The 19,289-nt window shown below is 38.0% G+C and overlaps 1 protein-coding gene across 1 annotated transcript in view; it reads right to left on the bottom strand.

Moving 5' to 3' along the window:
- The window catches only part of PHEX (phosphate regulating endopeptidase homolog X-linked), a 208,832-nt gene that overhangs the window by 173,298 nt on the left and 16,245 nt on the right, over positions 1-19,289 (bottom strand). Inside the window, exon 3 of the mRNA XM_027534507.1 lies at positions 18,831-18,992. Coding sequence (XP_027390308.1) covers positions 18,831-18,992 — 162 coding nt within the window. The remainder of the gene's footprint in view (positions 1-18,830; positions 18,993-19,289) is intronic.

The raw sequence follows: 19,289 nt of genomic DNA, 5'->3' as shown, positions 1-19,289 counted from the left end.
ACATACTCCTGAGGCTCCTAGTCAGAGGTAGGAGGCCTCGTGAGGTTTGATTAAAACAAATTAGCTGGTCCCTAAAGCTTAACTTCACATTATGTCCTAGTACAAACCAGTGGTTTCCAAACTTGAGCATGCATCAGTATCATGAGAAGGGCTTCTTTTTGTTTTTATTGGAGTATAGTTGATATACATTATGTTAGTTTATGGTCTATAGCAAAGTGATACAGGTATACATATATATATATATATATTCTCTTTCATATTATCTTTCATTATGTTTGATTATAGTATATTGAATATAGTTCCTTGTGTTATACAGTTGCACCTAGTTGTTAATCTATTTTATATATAGTAATTTGTATCTGCTAATCCTAACCTCCTAATTTATCCCTCCCCCCACCTCTGATTTATGTCAGAGCATCATTGGCCTATTTTCTTTCCTAGGAGTTCCATGGTGTCACTTCTTATATTTCAGTTTTTAAACCATTTTGAATTTATTTTTGTGTATGGTGAGAGGTTATGTTCTTACTTTATTGGTATACATGTGTCTGTCCAGCTTTCCCAACACCACTTGCTAAAGAGACTATCTTTTATCCATTGTATAGTCTTGCCTCCTTTGTCGAAGATTGAATGTAAATGCATAGGTTTATTTCTGGGCTCTCTATTTTGTCCCATTGATCCACATATCTGTGTTTGTGTCAATACCACACTGTTTTGATTACCATTACTTTGTAGTATTATTTGAAGTCTGGGAAAGTTATGCCTCCAGCTTTCTTCTTTTTCCTCAGGATTGCTTTGGCAAATTTGGGTTTTTTATGGTTCCATATATATTGTAAGATTATTTGTTCTAGTTATATGAAAAATGTCATGGGTAATGTGATAGGTAATTTTCACTCATTTCCCATGCTGGTAAGGTTATGCTCAAAATCCTTCAAGCTAGGCTTCAGCAGTACTTGAATCAAGAACTTCCAGATGTAGAAGCTGAATTTAGAAAAGGCAGAAGAACCAGATATCAAATTGCCAACACTTGTTGGATCATTGAGAAAGCAAGAGAATTCTAGAAAAACATCTACTTCTGTTTCATTGACTATGTGAAAGGCTTTGACTGTGTGGATCACAACAAACTGGAAAGTTCTTAAAGAGATGTGAATACCAGACCACCTTACCTACCTTCTGAGAAACCTATATGCAGGTCAAGAAGCAACAGTCAGAACCGGTCATGGAACAACGGACTGGTTCCAAATTGGGAAAGGAGTATATCAAGGCTGTATATTGTCACCCTGCTTATTTAACTTATATGTAGAGTACATCATGCAAAATCCTGAGCTGGATGAGTTACAAGCTGGAATCAAGATTGCCAGGAGAAATATCAACAACCTCAAATATACAGATGATACCACTCTAATGGCAGAAAATGAAGAGTAACTAAAGACCCTCTTGATGAGGGTGAAAGAGGAGAGTGAAAAACCTGGCTTAAAACTCAACATTCAAAAAACTAAGATCATGGCATCTGGTCCCATCACTTTATGGCAAATAGAAGGGGAAAAAGTGGAAGCAGTGACAAATTTTTTTTTAGGGGGCTCCAAAATCACTGCAGATGGTGACTGCAGCCATGAAATTAAGACACTTGCTTCTCAGAAGGAAAACTATGACAAACCTAGACACATATTAAAAAGCGAAGATGGACACAAAGGTCCATCTAGTCAAAGCTATGGTTTTTCCAGTAGTCATGTATGGATATGACAGTTGGATCATAAAGAGGGCTGAACACTGAAGAATTGATACTTTCAAACTGTGGTGCTGGAGAAGACTCTTGAGAGTCCCTTGGATAGCAAGGAGATCAAACCAGTCATTCCTAAAGGAAATCAACCCTGAATATTCATTGGAAAGACTGATGCTGAAGCTGAAACTCCAATACTTTGGCCACATGATGTGAACAGCTGACTCAGTGGAAAAGACCCTGATGCTGGGAAAGACTGAAAGCAAAAGAAGAATGGGGCAACAGAGCAGATGAGATAGTTGGATGGCATCGTTAACTCAATGGACATGAACTTGGGCAAACTGTGGGAGATAGTGAGGGACAGGGAGGCCTGGAGCGCTGCAATCCATGGGGTTGCAAAGAGTTGGACACAACTTAGCAATAAAACAACAATTTGATAGGGATCAACATTAAATGTGTAGATTGCTTTGGGTAGTATGGCCATTTTAATAATATTATTTCTTTCAATCCAAGAGCATGGCATATATTTCTATTTCTTTGAATATTCTTTAATTTTCTTTATCCATATTTTATAGTTCTTAGAATAAGTCTTTCACCTCCCTGATCAGGTTTATTCCTATTTTATTTTTTGATGCGATTTTAAAAGGGATTTTTTTTTACTTTCCCTTTCTGATATTTAATTGTTAATATAAAAAATATAACAGATTTCTGTATGTCAATCTTGTATCCTTCTCCCTTGCTGAATTCATCTATCAGTTTTAGCTGTTTTTGTGTGGAGTCTGTAGAGTTTTCTACATATAACATCATGTCATCTGCATATAATGACAATTTTACCTCTTCCAGTTTGCATGCCTTTTATTCCTTTTCTCCTCTGATTGCTGTGGCTAGGACTTAGAATACTGTGTTGAATAGAAGTGGTGAGAGTGAGCACCCTTGTCTTGTTCCAGATTTTAGCAAGAAGGCTTTCAGCTTTTCACCATTCAGTAGTATACTGGCTGTGGGTCTGTCAAAGGGGCTTGTTAATACAGTGTTGGGTCCTTTTGCCAGAGTGTCTGATTCAATAGGTCTGGGGTGGGGCCCAGGAATTTTCATTTCAAACAAATTCCTAGGTAATGCTGATTCTGAAGCAGAGGAACATACTTTGAGAACCACTACTTTCAACCAATAGCACTCACCATCCTTCCTCTCCATCCCTAACTTTACTAAAGTAGAGTTGACAGTTAGTATTCCTTCTGGGTGCCTGTGACCCCAGGACATCCCCAGTCCAGATTCCCTCCTCCCCCATTCCGCACCTCACCCAAAGTCAGATCAGGACCTTTACCCTTTATTTGCTGATTTCCTTACTCTGCAGCTCCATTTTAATTCAACGTGAACATTCTGCAGGGAGAGCTTTACTTTTTTTTGTCCTGGAAACACTCTCCTTGCATTGGTCTATTTAGGTCTAAGTTAGTCCTCAGTTCTACAAAACCCAGCTGTGAAAAGTCCCTTTCTTATAGATGAAATGCAATATGGGTTTGAGGTGAGAGTCAATTCACTGGTTTAAGAGGAAAAAAAAAAAGCAGCACTATGCCAGTAAGACTTCCAAAATGAAAAAGACAACACAGGACAGCTATTTTCAACTCCTGCTTATACCACACCCTACGGAGAGGAAGAGTGGGATAAATACTGCATCCCTGAAATCCTAAAAAATCTGAGCTCCAGACTTCACAAGTCCTCTCTCATCTATGACAGCAGCATCAAAACACTGTAAACATAGGTTTAAAAAGCCACTTCCCAACTAACCCCTGTTTTCACTCCCACCTTCTATGAGGAGGTGAGAGCAGCAGAGGTTCTATTCTTGGCTATTCAAACCATAGTGTGTGGTCGAGGGAGCTGTCCCTCTAAAATTGGGTTTCTGACAGTGAAGGATACAGAACTGGGCTTTCTTTCCTTTCTTTACCCAGAATCCTCTCCTGTAAAACAAAGGAAGCAATAGCATCCTTGGCACAAGCAGAGGACCCAAAAGGGCTGGTCGGACCAGACTTAACTTCCACACCCACTGGCTGTGGCTACAGCTCCCCTAGCTGATTCTTCCAGGTGCCTGGAAATGTTTCCCAAAAAAGGGGTGGGGGAGATACAGAGAGAAGACAATGACCCTTCATGCTGAAGTTAGAGAGAAGAGGATACCTAATAATGCTTGAGGTTTTCTGTAACAAGGAAGACAAACTCTACCTTAATCTGGATCCCAAGCTAGAAAACAAAACAGCATGCTGGGGCCTTCTGAACTGATCTCCATACATCAACCCTTTCCTCCGAGCCATGCAGCCAGGATGCTCTGGCAAAACTCATCGCGCATCAGCACACCCTGACATGACATTTACAAATGGCTTCCCACTGCCCAAGGATAGAAGCTAAAACCTTTAAATGGCCTACAAGGCCTACATGCTCTGGTCCCTCCTCTCTTCAGTTTTGTCTTATGTCCCCTTTCCCTTCCAACTCTGAGCTCCAATCACATCAAGCTTCTTGAGTTTCCTCAAAGGCACCAGCTGGACAGAGCCTCTGCTCATGCAGCTCTTTCCGCTTGGGTTAAAATTGGAGACATTTGAAATGTTAGACCCATAATCTGTGGGGGACAAATTATATGGCTGGATTGGTTTGGGCAAGTCACATAATTTTCTTGACCTTCGCTTCCTCGGATGTAGGGCAAAGACAGAAATAAACAATGATGGCAACATCACAGAATTAGAATGAGGAACCATAGAGAAAACAAATGATTTGCTAAAGGAATAAAATTAGAACAAGAAAAGTTTGGGCCTTGGGGAAGTGAATTGATGAATTCAGAATAGATAGCAGGTAGGAGAAACAGTTCAATTTGGAACTCAATTGAAAAGGTCACTATGAGAAGCCTCTGGTTAGTGACACAGGCAAACTCATATTTGAATGTGTGTATCTCTCTCATAAATGTAAGTTCCCATAGTCATCTTAACTGTTGTTGAAAATAAAATTCTCCTCTCATTTTATAAACTAAAAGGCCCAGGCATGTTTTTAAAAATATCTCTCACTGTGCAAATATCAATACCAATGAGGCTTTCCAAACAAACATATCTTATTTGTGACAAGTTATTATCCAACAAGTCTCTAATTAATTTTCCTGTTATGGGTAGTGCCTTTTTACATGGAATGTTCTCTTGACACTTTAAAGCAAATAGTCTGTCATTACTAATTCATTAAGTATTCACACAGATGCTATTAATCACAATGAACTAATGCGGTATTAATGGGTAGGTTATTAATCTGCAATTACATGCAGATTTCCTAATAAACTCAAGCTGCCCAAGTTTTTCGAGGAAAAAAGTAAGGGAAAACAAAATGAGCAAATCCTTCATAAAACAAATTAAGGAGAAGAAATACCTCTCCCTGTACCATAAGAGAGGATGTATAAAATTCGTTTTCTTTTCATCCTAAGAAATCTTTGTTCTTACTCAATACAATGACATTTGCAATAAAGAGGTTTTCATCAAAATAATAATATAAATGAAGGAAAAATAAAACACCCATGCACCCTGGAGAGGTACTGAATTTCTTTAATGCCATAACATGTTCGTAGATGTAGCAAAGACTGACTGCTCAACATGAGGTCCCTGAAACAGCAGTGTGAGCATCACCTGAGAACTTGCCAGAAATGCAGAATCTCATGGCCCTTCTCAGATTTACTGAAACAGAATCTGCATTTTAACAAGACTCCCACATGATCCACATACACATTCAAGGTTGAGAAGATTGGTATCAAAGTACAGCTTTGTAGCTGCAAACTGGAAAAGAAGGAAGTGGGAGAGTTTTGCTTATACATCCTTGTTCATTAAAGCCTAGGTGTGCTGAGGAGGGAACAGCAGGCAAATCTTGCTGAAATTGTTCAAACGTACATAAACAAGGTGGATATGACAAGCAGCTGGGAAATCTTGATTACTAGAAAAACAATTTACACACCATATTTCATGAAAGCTAAGAAGCACATTTTTTTTAACATTTGAACATCTCTGAAATTGGAATCCATCTTAAAACTGTCAGCCAGACAGTCACGAAGTAGACGCCATTGCCTGCCCGTATACGACCTTGATCTAGCAGTTCTTATCATCAACACTTCAAATGAGTTGGTTGGTTGCCTTACTAGGAAATTGTCACTTAACGCATCTTCAGAAAGATATCACTGGAGTTTGGCTATGAAAGTAAAACTTACTATGTATCCAAAAAAACAGCCTTGGAGGAAAATCCCTGAGATGATTGGGAGCACATTTTAAAGAAATGCTGAATCACTGCTGTTATTGATGGAAAGAGGACAATGTTTTGTGAGAATATAAAAGTACTGATGGTTTGAAATCAAAAAGACTATGAAGAAGTTTTAGGAATAAATTACCCCATCTCTTTTGCTTGCATTTTCCTTTTTAATTAATGTAAAAGACTAATATGTGATAAAAATTAATGTCTAAGCCTAAAAGAACTTTTGATGAACATAACATAAAAATTCCCAATCCTAAGAAATCATTGTGTAGAAATAAAGGTGCATCTTTCAGCTGGCAGTCTTTTTGATTCGATGAAATGTGGTATTATTTACTAGTTTATTATGTATTAGTTGATGCTATGAAGACCCAGCAGTGTTTGTGTCTTCTCTTGCTTAATTTTAAGTCAAATAAATATAACCAACAAAACTGCATGTCACTATAGCATTACCACTACAGAAGACCCAGTATTTTTCCTCCTGGGAAATAATAAATGTGTCTAGAATATTCAAGCTGTGTTTCGATTTAAATAAAAGAAGGCAAGAGAACAACTATTCCAAATGACTGCAAAAGCATTTTAAGGACAAGTGAACCTCCGGGTGAGATGAGACATTTTAATTCCCGAATATTGGGTTTCACATCTAGGTCTCAGGGGCAAAAATACAAGTTTGGCTGACTGGGAAGGCAGGCGTGAGGTCTCTGGCAAGAGCAGCTTCGTGGGCGTCCCGCCACACCGTGGGCTGTGCAGCCGGCAGACCTCAACCAGAGCCACAATTGCCTCCCTTCCTCACCCAGCACTTCCCACGCGGTCCCCACTAGACATGTTTCATTCTGGCAACGATCTGCAGCTTTCAAACCCTAACTTCCCTTCCCCTTCTCCGCAGCTCACGACACCAACACCTTTGACCTCAATTTAAATAATCAAATTGTTATGTCTTAATTTACTCACACTGGTCACGTATCCAGACCAGGGTGTAGATCAAGGGGGAAAAGAGAAATCTCTTTTCTTACATTATTCCAAGACTTGGTCAAAATGTTGGGAAATATAAGTTGAGAGAATTAATTAGGGCATTGCCCGACATTCTTTAGTGTGCACTAGCAAAGCATGCTGCCGGAGGGGTTATTTTGAACGGCTCTCATTTCAGAAAACTCACAGAACCTTCTCCAAGAGACAGTGGCTATAGTTCTCTACTCAGTTAGTTTAGAGAGCACCCTTGACTAGGTTCTCAGACTTGGCTGCATGTTAGAACTAGCTGCAGAAGCAGGGTATTAAATAGCTTAAAGAGTGGAAATGCAGGGTGCACACCAGACCAGTTACATCAAAACCTCTGAGGATGGGACCCAGGCATCTGTGTCTATTAAGCTCCCAAATGACTCCAGTGTACAGCTGGGGTTGAGAAGCACTTGACTAGAACTGCCCCGTCCAATTCAGAAGCGGGTAGTTGCAAGGTGCTACTGAATGCCTGAAATGTGACCCGTCTACAAGGTAACGTGTTGCAAGTTTAAGACATGTCCTGCATTTCTTAGGACTTAGTAGGCAAGAAAAAAATATAAAATGTCTCACGTGTAAGTTTTTTATACTGATTCCATGAAACGACAGTATTTTGGATATGTTGTGTTAGATTAAAAAAAAATAATTTCATCCAATTCCTTTCTACTTTAATGTAGCTATTAGAAAATGTAAAATTACATGAGTTGCATCTATGACTCACGTTACATTTCTTTTCGACATCACTATTCTGGAAGATGCCTTATAGGTCACTAGCTGTGTGAATATGAGAGACTTACATAACCACTCTAAGTCTCCACTTTCACAACTGTAAAATGGCATAATACCACTTCCCCGGTTTTCAGGAGTTTTACCATGTGCTAAGGGTCAAACATCTGAATTCGAATCCTTCCTCCATCGCCTCTTAGCTGTGTGATCTTGGGCTGGTGATTGACTTTACTGCTTGGCTACTTCTATTTCCTCATGCCCAAAAAGCAGATCAATCTTCCATCTTACAGCCTTGTGAGTTCAGTTTAGAGACTTCAAAAAAGGTAGCAAGTGTATTATTAAATAAGGTCACCTCTATAACGTGTGTAGACTGTCAGGCCCTTCTCTGTGTGATGTATTCTTATGAGTTTGGGAGGTGAGGGGATCTGTTAAAGGCTAACTTCACAGTGATGAGTCAAAATACCCACATTAATAGTAAAACAGGGGAGAAATGGGGATTTTTCCACATTGTAAAGATGCTCAATCCAGCCACACCTTCAAGCTGCAGTTGAAAAGTTCTCAGAATTGAGGATGAGAGCTCAGCTGAAATCATCTAATCAAAGAGTGAGGAAATGGGAGGATGAAATGTTCAACTCCACTTGGCCATGCCTTTGTGAACAACCAACTTTTTAATTTTTCTAGTGACTGAGTTTTGCCACTGACCAATTAGGAGTAGAAAAAAGGTAAGTGATTGTTCCATTTCTCTAGACATTCAAGACCCAGGAAATCTGAGTCATCTGCTTCTGCTGTGAAATCTGGATGACCCTTAGACATTCCTGCCCAAATCCCATTTTTCTCAGCTCAGTTGTTATTCCTGCTTCTGGCAACCAACAGCAGGAACACGTGGGGACTTGAAGGGGCTTCAGGAATCGTTACCACCAAAGCTCATGTGGGTAGGCTTTGAATAGTTACCACCAAAATGTAGGACTTTTCTTCCCTTTTCAGTCATCTTCTTTCAGGAAGTGGCTTTTCAAAAATACACAACCCTTCTGAACAACTACAAAGTAAAACACATTATACACGCCAACCATGCCAAAAAGGGTGTGGGCAGGTTGGGAAGAATCATTGCAGGTGTATATATGTCTTTCTTAGGATGTGAATATCCTGTGTCATCAGTCATGCCCCAAAACTTATATTTAGTCAAAGGATCCCAAATTTAGTTGACAATCTTCTAAAGTAAAATGTTTTTTATCTTCCTACAACATTCAAGCTAACTAGCAGGAAACTTTTCATTATGTGTTGCAATATTTATACTACAAACATGCCCCCTCATCTGTTTTCCTACTTCTTTTTTTAATGTAGAGCATTTCTAAGCTGTCATTCCACTTTTCAGAAACCTCAGCTTCCTTGCCCCCAGTCAAAAATCTCAAAATGGATTCTGACATCCTTCAGCTGCCCATCTCACTCCTGTCATCTCTCACCAACAGCCCTGCTCATTCCTTCCACAGAGCCAAGTTCACTCCAGCACCTCCAGATTTACAGCCCCGCTCCATCCCTGCCATTCCAAATTCAAACAAGAGTCCCCATCTTTAAGATCAGATGACAAGCAAGCTCTTTCATAAACCACATAATATGTACTTATGAATGAAGACACTACTTTGTGTATTACTACTTCCAATCATTTGCACTGTTTAGAAATATTTTCAGCTATACTATGGCAAAAGCTGTATCATCTCTAGTTGGGCATTGACCTTTTAACTCTCTGCTTTCATAATAGGTATTTGGCAATAGACAGTAATTTCACCTATAAATACATTTGTTCTGTGGCATAGGTAAGCCCATTAAAGCTTGCACTTAATCACTTCAAAGCTTGGCATTGGCACAAACTCCAAACACCTATCTCTGGTTTCATCTAATATCCTTATAAACACCTATTAACTGTCGGTAATGTGTTCATCACCCAGGGATTCTAGACAGCAAATTGTTCAAATATTTGGGTATGAATGGACCCATGGGGCCATGTAATAGCCATCTCCACTCAAAACACCTAAATTAGGACGTATTGTAAAGCTAAAATAAAACTACACCTTTTTGAGGCATGCCCAACAATCTTTACACAGGCAGGGGTTCTTAATCTTTTTCGTGCCATACATCTCCTGGGCAAGCGCTTAAAACCCATGGGCCATTCTCAAAATAATGTCTACAAGAACATAAGAAACATGGGTTTATAATGGAACCCAGTTATTTCAAAACACAGTTAACAAAACAGTTGTCTTACTGTTTAAAATCATGATAGATGCACTACTTCAAAAATTCATTAAATAAGATCTCGCATCGAGTCTAGCCACCACTATGATTTTGAAGTGGTGATGTAGGTGGATGCTATTTCAAGATAGCTGTAACATCTGTATTAAGATTTTTAAAAATGATGATTCCCATTGGTAACCAAGTCACAGCTTACAAACCAGAGTTTGTAAACTACAGTCATAATTAAAGAAAATGCTAAAGTTCCATCAGAGGTTAGTGCAAATAAAGATGCTTTTTTTTTGTTTTCCTATTCAAGTCCCTGAATTCTATCAACAGCTCTCTTGAGGTGACATAAGTCCAAACTAAAGATCCCCTAGGGATGAGGAAAAGAAAAGAGAGAATGGAAATGGGTATAACTAACAACAACAAAAACAGTGGAATCCAAAGAAGACCGAAAGCAACCTAAGATGACACTTTTCCTTTCACTAATTCCCCTTTCCTCTTCTCTTTCCCTACTGGAGAGACTTAAAACTCATATACACCATTGAGTGTGTTGTCTGACCAATTAAATTATCAAGACTTTTCAGGGTTTGAGGTCATGACCAAGGTCCGGCAATAAAGTTGGGAAAACACAAATATCCTAATCTATTGTTTTCATCCCCATGATGCTTCTTTCCTGATCACCTGACACTTTTACACAGGTGGGCAAGCATAGATGAGAAAAACAAATAAGTATGTATACAAACAAGATAATTTCAGATGGTTATACAAACCACAGAGGACACCTATAGAGTAACAGGATAGAGGGGGACTGTAGATGGGAGTAGAGAACTATTTTTACTAAAGGTGTTCTTTGATCCTTCTCTATCAGTGAAATAAATTTAAATTTATTCACAAATAGCTCACCTTTCTAATGGCCGATTCAGGACTCTAGAGCAGCATTGTCTGATAGAAATGTTATCCGAGCCAAATATATAATTGTTAATTTCCTTGTTGCCATATTTGAATAAGTAAAACAAAAAAAGGTGAGATAATGTTTAATAATATATTTTATTTAACCCAATGTATCTAAAAATATTTCAATATGTAATTTATGAAATAAATCATCAATTTATTGGTGAGATATTTTTACATGTTTTCTAAATGAAGTCTCTGAAATTTGGTGTATACTTTACACTTACAGCACATCTCAATTCCAACTAGCCATATTTCAAGTGCTCAAAAGCCACATGTGGCTAGTAGCTACCATACTGAACAGTGTAGCCCTAGAGCCTTTTATTATTACTTTTGGCCATGCTGCATGGCTTGTGGGATCTTAGTTCCCTGAAGGGAGAGCACCCAGGCCCTGGCAGTGAAAGTGCCAAGTCCTAACCACTGGACAACCAGAAAATTCCCTCTAGAATCTTGATTACAGTACCTACTGAAATATTTTGTGATGTGCAGATTTTTAATTTCTACACAGTAGTCTTGGGGCAACTCATTAACTTCTACATCCTCCTATGCCTAACACAATATCTCTTGCTGGATGCAAATGAGGAAATCTAAATTCTGATTGCTACTGGCAATGATCTAAGCCAAGCAGACTTAGAAAGTATGAGACAACGGATGTCAGAGTAGAAACAAAGAAAGAAATGTGATCCTTAGTTTCAGTTGCTAGATCAACCCTTACCTGAAGCCCACATGATTACTAGATATTTTGGTTACATGAGCCAACAAATTGTCTTTATTGTTTAGGCCAGTCTGAGTTGATGTTTCTGTTACTTGTGATTAAAAACAATTGGCACCAGGAAAAAAGTAAAAGCTCAGAAAATAGTCCTGTGTTCACAGATTAATTAATACAATCAAAATACTGTCTATTTCAATCTATTTGAAGTGAGCACATTTCCCCCAAATCAAAGAGCATACAACTCAGAATAAATGTTATGAATAGATGCAGTTCTTATTTGCAACATTATTTGCAACATTAACCACTACAAAAGAAAAGCTACATTAAAGCCACAGGGGGGAAAAATAGATCTTAAAAAGCTTGGAACAGGTAGGAGTCAAAAAGTAAGACAAGGATATGCACTAGGGGTGGAAATGGATACACAGGAAGAAAATCTAAAATGCTGACTGTCACAGCTACCAGAGCACAGCTTCCTACACATGGTGGCCATTCTCAAGGCCTCTTTACTTCCTTAAGCTATTTAGGAAAGAGGTCATGCCCTAGAGGCAAATACACATTTTCAGAGTCTTCAGGAAGAAATTAATTTCTGTATTTGAAGTAAATGTCTCCTAACAGGAAATTGCTAAACTTTTTAAAATTTCACAACTTCTTTCCCCTTCCTCACACTACACGAACCCACACTCCCACCCCACCCATGCTCAAACGAGGTATTGCAATTATGAAAAATGGAAACCACACCAACAAAAAACTGCAGGTAAAATCATTTCATTTCACATTCTAAGTCTTTGACACAGGCCTAGATCTTTACACAGCATCTCTCTGTGCATACAGGACTCATAACAGCGTATATATAACTTGGCAAGTTGTTGCTTCCTGGGTAGCCCCATGAAAACGAGGCAGAATAGTCAGAAAAAACAGGAATCTGCTCTGAGTAGGCACACTTGGTCTATATAGCAGATTCAATGAGACTTATATGAGCTGAGTTTTCACCAGGAATAAAAGCGCACCACAGTGACTGGCTGCTCATTAGCACTTCCCCATCACGTCCCCATTTTGGTTTTTCTAGTCTGATATCATTTGATTCAAAGAGCTTAATGACATCAAAGGTCATTGGCACATCATGATACCATGCCATGGCATGAAGAAAATGACACAGTTAACTATGTCTTCAATGATCTGAACTTTCTAATTATCTTATGACTTTACAGGGGCTGAACTGTAAGTTTTCAGCTTTTTAGTATTTGCAGAAGATGGTCTGGCTAGGATCACTAACAGGAAGAACAAGATTATAGGGGGGTTATTTAATTATGAGAATCCTTTAAATCTCAGCCAACAGGTATTTACAAATAAATAACCAATCTATGAATCACAGTCATCTTTCTCTGCCTATTAATGCATAGGCCCCACTTCATCTTATTGTTCTGCTAGTGCTGTGTCTGTGCTTGAACATAATAATATACTGCATTTCTTTATAAAATATTGGCCAAGATCGCTATTCCATATAGAGATGAGCTGGCCCTAGCCTAAGTCATCTGTCTTCTGTTTGACACAAGTGTTCTAGCTCACTCATTGCTTTATGTTTCATAAGTGCTCATTTGCAAAATTTTCATCTGTTCGTTCATAAGCAATGCATGCTGTGTCAATTTCATAGTCACATGAAAATTTGGGAGGCTTTGTAGGAAGGAAATTTTAAGACATTCAAATCCATAACTATATTCAGACCTTTAAAAAAAACAAATCCTAATTCTTAGAACAAGAAATAATTTTATTTTCCAAGTAGAAATCTGAGTCTTATATGCCATTTAAAGAAAAAAATTCATGAAGCCAGGTTGCTGACTTCAATAGAGGGCAATTTTTCATCAGCCAGGTGTGTCAAACCCATTTTATTTCACAAATTGAACAGCCATTTCTGTGTGTTCTCTGTCAGTCATAAGAAAATGGTATTCTTTTGATTGGTCTCATCGGGTTTTATTTTTGGATATTCTTTTTATCAAGGGTGAGGAAAAATATCTAGACAGTATTTAATATTTTTGAAAGCACATGATATTTACAGAGGATAAGACCAGAATAAAACTTAAAGCATCTGATAGACACTACTTCATGAGCCGCAGAACTATCTTTGAGACAAAATGGAAGAGCAAAGGACAAATATTGAGGGCCTGCAATATGCCAGGAACTAGACTGGGTAATTTATATAGGTCATCCCGTTTAGTCCTCACAAATCCTATGAAATGGGTATTCTTATCTCCATTTGAAAGACAAAAAAAAGCTGAGCTAGGTGAGCTAACTGACCAAAAGCAACACAAAGGAGAAATGAAAGGAAAGGATTCAAATCCAACTCTGTGGCATTAACACTCAGGCTCTGAGAGGCTTATAATGAAGATAAAATCTGGAAACCACTTAATGGCAACACATGAACTGATGAAACAAATTGCAGTATATCCATACAAAACAGTCATGGCAAATAATAGTATAGAGCTATTTATACTGACCTGAAAAGATGTTAACATGTCACATAAAAATAACATTATAAAAATAGAATATACAGTCCATATATATATATATATATATATATATATATAATTGTATATGTATATTTGCATTTAAAAGCTTATCACTTGGTATTAGGATCTGAAGTATGTTTCCTCTCGCTAGTCATTTATGCTGATCTACAATGAGCTTGTATCACCTGGGTGGTTAGACGGATGAGTAGACTGACTGAAAGATACACAGATACATAGATAGATAAAGAACAAATATATATTAATAATTAGAATTTAAAGACCAAGTGTTTAATTCTTGGATTGGCTTTTCCTCCCTTCCATCTTTCACTCTTCCCAGTCCCCCATCTGCATTTCCTGGGATCACCTCCCAAAATAAACAACTTGCATGCTAAATAAATAAAGAATATTTAGTGTTTAAAAAATAAGATTGCCAGCACATCTGGTATCTGAAAAGTTCTATTTATATACTTGAAGAATATCTGGGCTTCCCTGGTGGCTCAGAAGTAAAGAATCTGCTTGCCAATGCAGGAGATGCTGGTTCAATCCCTGATTTGGGAAGATCCCACATGCTACAATGTAACTAATCCCGGCACCACAACTATTGAGCCTATGTTCTAGAACCCATGAGCTGCAACTACTGAGCCCACGTGCCACAGCTACTGAAGCCTGAGTGCCCTAGAGCTGCTGCTGGGGCTGCTAAGTCGCTTCAGTCGTGCCCGACTCTGTGCAACCCCATAGGCGGCAGCCCACCAGGCTCCCCTGTCCCTGGGATTCTCCAGGCAAGAACACTGGAGTGAGTTGCCATTTCCTTCTCCAATGCATGAAAGTGAAAAGTGAAAGTGAAGTCGCTCAGTCGTGTCCGACTCCTAGCGACCCCATGGACTGCAGCCCACCAGGCTCCCCCATCCATGGGATTTGCCAGGCAAGAGTACTGGAGTGGGGTGCCATTGCCTTCTCCAGGGCTAGTGCTCTGCAACAAGAGAAGCTACTGCAATCAGAAGCCTGCCCGCCACAACTAGAGAACAACCTCCACTGGCCACAGCTAGAGAAAAGCCCACACAGCAATGAAGACTCAGCACAGCCAAAAATAAAGTTCTTCCTTTAAAAAAATCTAATTATCTGCAACATATTTGCAGAGTTCAGAAAGATATATATCTATAAATCTGTGTATTGGTATCATCTATACATTTACATATTTTATCTATATGTATAAATATAAAGATATAGACAGAGAATGAGATAATATCTCTACATTTATAGAGAGAATGAAAGAATAATTTGATAAAGAAAATACAGCAAAACAGTCATAATCAGGATATCTGGGTAGAGAGTATATAGGCATTCCTCATACTATTCTTTCAACTTTTAAGTCTGAATTACCTCAGAATTTAAAAGTTCCAAGAATACATATTTCAAGCACATACATCTGGCATAAGATGGTACTAATTTAAAAAGAGAAGCTACTCCACGATTTGCTCTCCTTCTTGGCACTTGAAGCAAGAGCCCTATGACTGATTTCGTAATTTATCCTTTACAGTGCATATCAAACTAGAGATTTACTTGTCTGTGTCCTTCCCAGAGGATAGAAATACATGGGGAGCCTCCCATTTTGTTTCACAAGACCAACACAATATTGATAATAGAATTTGACAAACCAAGCACACAAAAATCCATGGACCAAGACGAATCATAAATACAGACACACATATAAGAAACAATTCAATTCTAGCAATGGCTTAAAAGAAAATAATAAACCATCCATATGCAGGATTTATTTCAAGATTATAAGGTTAATTCAGCATGAGGAAATCTAGACAAGTTAAATGAGATACTCCATGTGAGTCTCTTGATAAACAGTGAAGAGATTTTTCTTGAGCAACACTTTTTGTGAACTAGGAATAACAGAACACAATAAAAAATACTACAAAAAAAGAAAAAGTACATTGGGGGTAAATGCTAGAGGCATTACAACCCAAGCTAAGAATATTATACCCATTATCATTGCTATAATTCAACATTATTCTGAGGCTCTAGTCAATTATAGTAAAAGGAAAGGAAGAGGCAAAAATTGTAATTGTTTCTTAATTTCATGATTACCTTTCCAAAAAATCCCCCAAAAGCTATGACTTAATAAAATAGTTATAATTAGATCCAATATAGATATAGCAAAGCTTTACAATAAGCATCAGGAGTTGGCAAACTTCTTCCCTGAAGGTCAGAGAGTAAATATTTTAAGCTTTACCTGTCATATGGGCTTTCCAGGTCATATGGTCTCTACAGCAACTACTCAGTTCTGATGGTGTGGTGCAAAAGCAGCCATTGATAATGCATAAATGGATGGATGTGGCTGTCTTTCAATAAAATTTTATTTACAAAAACAGGCAGTGGCATGGATTTGGCCCACGGGCCACAGTTTGCTGACCCCTACTCTATACCACAAAAAAACAGGTGATTGAGAAAAGTTGCCATTTAAAGCAGCAAGAAAATATATGAAGACCTAGAAACAACTTTCTAAAGGACCATTCTGCTATATGCAACAGAAATGAGACCGTGAATACTCTTTCAACACAGTGATCTCACTTCTGGGAATTTATCCTAAGGATACATTTAGATAAGGCCATAAAGATGTGCAAACTTGGGTATTTATTATAGTGTTATTTATAATAAGGAAAGATGTCTACTGACATAATCCACATCTATGAGGAATACATCATTTGTTAAAGCAGCTGATGGAGCAGCATGCATAATATCAGCTATTTTTATTTTTTAAATATATGGCTGTGCATATGACATTATGCATATGTATCCACACGTGGGGGAAAAACCTGGGAAGATATATACCCAACTGCTTTATTAGCAGGTATTTCTAGGAGTGGATTTAAGTGTGACTTTCTTTTTACTTTTTGCATGCTATTTTTGCTCCTTTTTATTTTCATAATTAAGCTTAGAAATAACAGTTTCTCATTTTTAAAAGTAGAAAAAAAAAACTTGTGCTGCACTTAACAATTTACTCTCATTTTTATTAATTTTAGCCCACATACAGTATCCTCCTCAAACAAAACCCATCGATACTGATTTTAGTTTTTACAGTAAGATGTTCCCAGAAATTCTTTAAATTTTAACAGCTTCATGCCCTAAAGATAGGAATCTTTGGTCTATAACTAATACGAAACGATCATCTTCTGGAAATACTTTTTCTTATCCTTCAGTGATACATCTGCTTATTGGATTGTGTGTAGGCACACATCTTTCTGTCTAGGAAGAAAATAAGCCAGAGAAGAGAGATAGGAAACAGGCAAGAATGGTGGGTAAAGGACCAACACAAGTTAATATCCTACAGGGAAATAAGTCTTAGTAAATTCACTCTTCAAGGTCCTATTTACAGTGCCATAGCACAGGAATATCACCTGTTGGGTTATGGGAAAACTCTGACATTCTTCCAAATTCCCACTTACAACTTATGAAGACTAAGTTTCAGCCTTCTAGTATAAAATATAAGTCCATATGGTTTATATCTAATTGTGAAATTTAAGCACATTTTTCCTTACAATTTACAATGTGTGTTAGTTGCTTCGTCGTGTCTGACTCTGTGACCCCATGGACTGTAGCCTACCAGGCTCCTCTGTCCATGGGATTCTCCAGGCAAGAATACTGGAGCGGATTGCCATTTCCTTCTCCAGGGGATCTTCCTGACCCAGGGATCGAACCCAGGTCTCCTGCATTGCAGGCAGATTCTTTAGTATCTGAGCTATAGGAAAGTCCCTATAACTGACAATAGGTATTTAATTATTCTGCCAATGATTTTGGATGTTATATACATAAATTGATACATACTTAACTTTTATTAAAATTGATTAAATTAATTCTTAAAATCTTAGGGGAAAGGATATGGAGGAAAAATAAAAATGATTATTCTCAAAATTTTTCAGGAATTCTTTTAGATGTGCTACTGAATGCTAGCTGTATGGCATAATTCAGTTATAAGAAAGTGAAAATGGCATAATTCAGTCATAAGAAAGTGAAAAAAATACCATTTTTGCCTTCTCAAAACAATCACCTTACTTGGCCTTCAAAATCTCCCTATTTCCATCCTGAAGTGCTTTTCTCCAACAGCTCAGCATAAAAATTAGATCAACTGTGAGCAGAAGATCCTCTAGCAAAAGACATTTCCAACTTTTGAAGAGCATGTGTGCATGCAGGCGTATGTGAGTATGTGTGTGTGAGCTTGTCATTGTTTGAGAGGCCATGGGAGAAAGGACAGTCTCCCCAGAGTCAACTTAGCATTTAACAGGAACAATATGACAAATACAAGGTCATCCAGAGTTCTCAAAAGTTATGTCAAAAGACAATGAAGTGTTAAGTACATGTTGTAAACCATGAAAATCCAGGACACAATGAGCAAGTGATGAAGTTTGCTCTGAACATAACAGACAAATGAGTATACTGATATAACATGATTTTCATTAACTATTCCTTTGCTCCCAACCTCAATCAAATGCTATTTATCCTTCAGCAGCAAAACTTACTACTATCAAATGTGTACATGAGCTATGCCAGGCTTGCACTGAGATCTGAGAGACTGGAATTCTATAACTTTCCTTCCAATATTCCTTTTTTAAAAATCTTAGAAATGAATTTAGTATAGTTAAAAAGTGAGCAGCCATGCTTCAAATCCAAAACTATGTTTTTCTTGTCAAATATTGCTCTCTGTAAAGTGCATCACCAAACCCCAGCAGAAACTTACCCTTCAACTTGAGGTCGACATTACGTCTGAGCCAAGGATAAATCCCATAGCTTGGCATATCTTCAGGAATTGGATTACTGTGTATCCAGCCATCACAAGCAAACCGGAAGAAATTATCACAAGGGTCCACAGACAGATTTACTTTACTTAAGATGGAAGCAGCTATTTAAAAAGAAAATCATAGGATTAATGACAAGCACTGAACATTGTGTACTGGTCTCTTCCAAATTAAACAACAATTTCATATCAACCAGTTCCCAAGCCTTGGTTTTCACATTTCCCTTCAAATGACTCCCTGAATCAACTTTGTCATATTAAACTACTACATTCAGACCGTGTGGGTAAAAGTTTGGTGGTAATATTGTTATTGGTTTTTGCAGGACCACCCCTAACATCTGTTTCAGCAATACAAACAGAGTGTACAGGTAAACTGTCTGGCAGAATGCATGTGACATTTCC

This window comes from Bos indicus x Bos taurus, chromosome X (genome assembly GCF_003369695.1).
Source record: "Bos indicus x Bos taurus breed Angus x Brahman F1 hybrid chromosome X, Bos_hybrid_MaternalHap_v2.0, whole genome shotgun sequence".
NCBI lineage: Eukaryota > Metazoa > Chordata > Mammalia > Artiodactyla > Bovidae > Bos > Bos indicus x Bos taurus.
The sequence above is the reverse complement of the archived record's forward strand: the minus strand, read 5'-3'. Positions and strand labels throughout refer to the sequence as shown.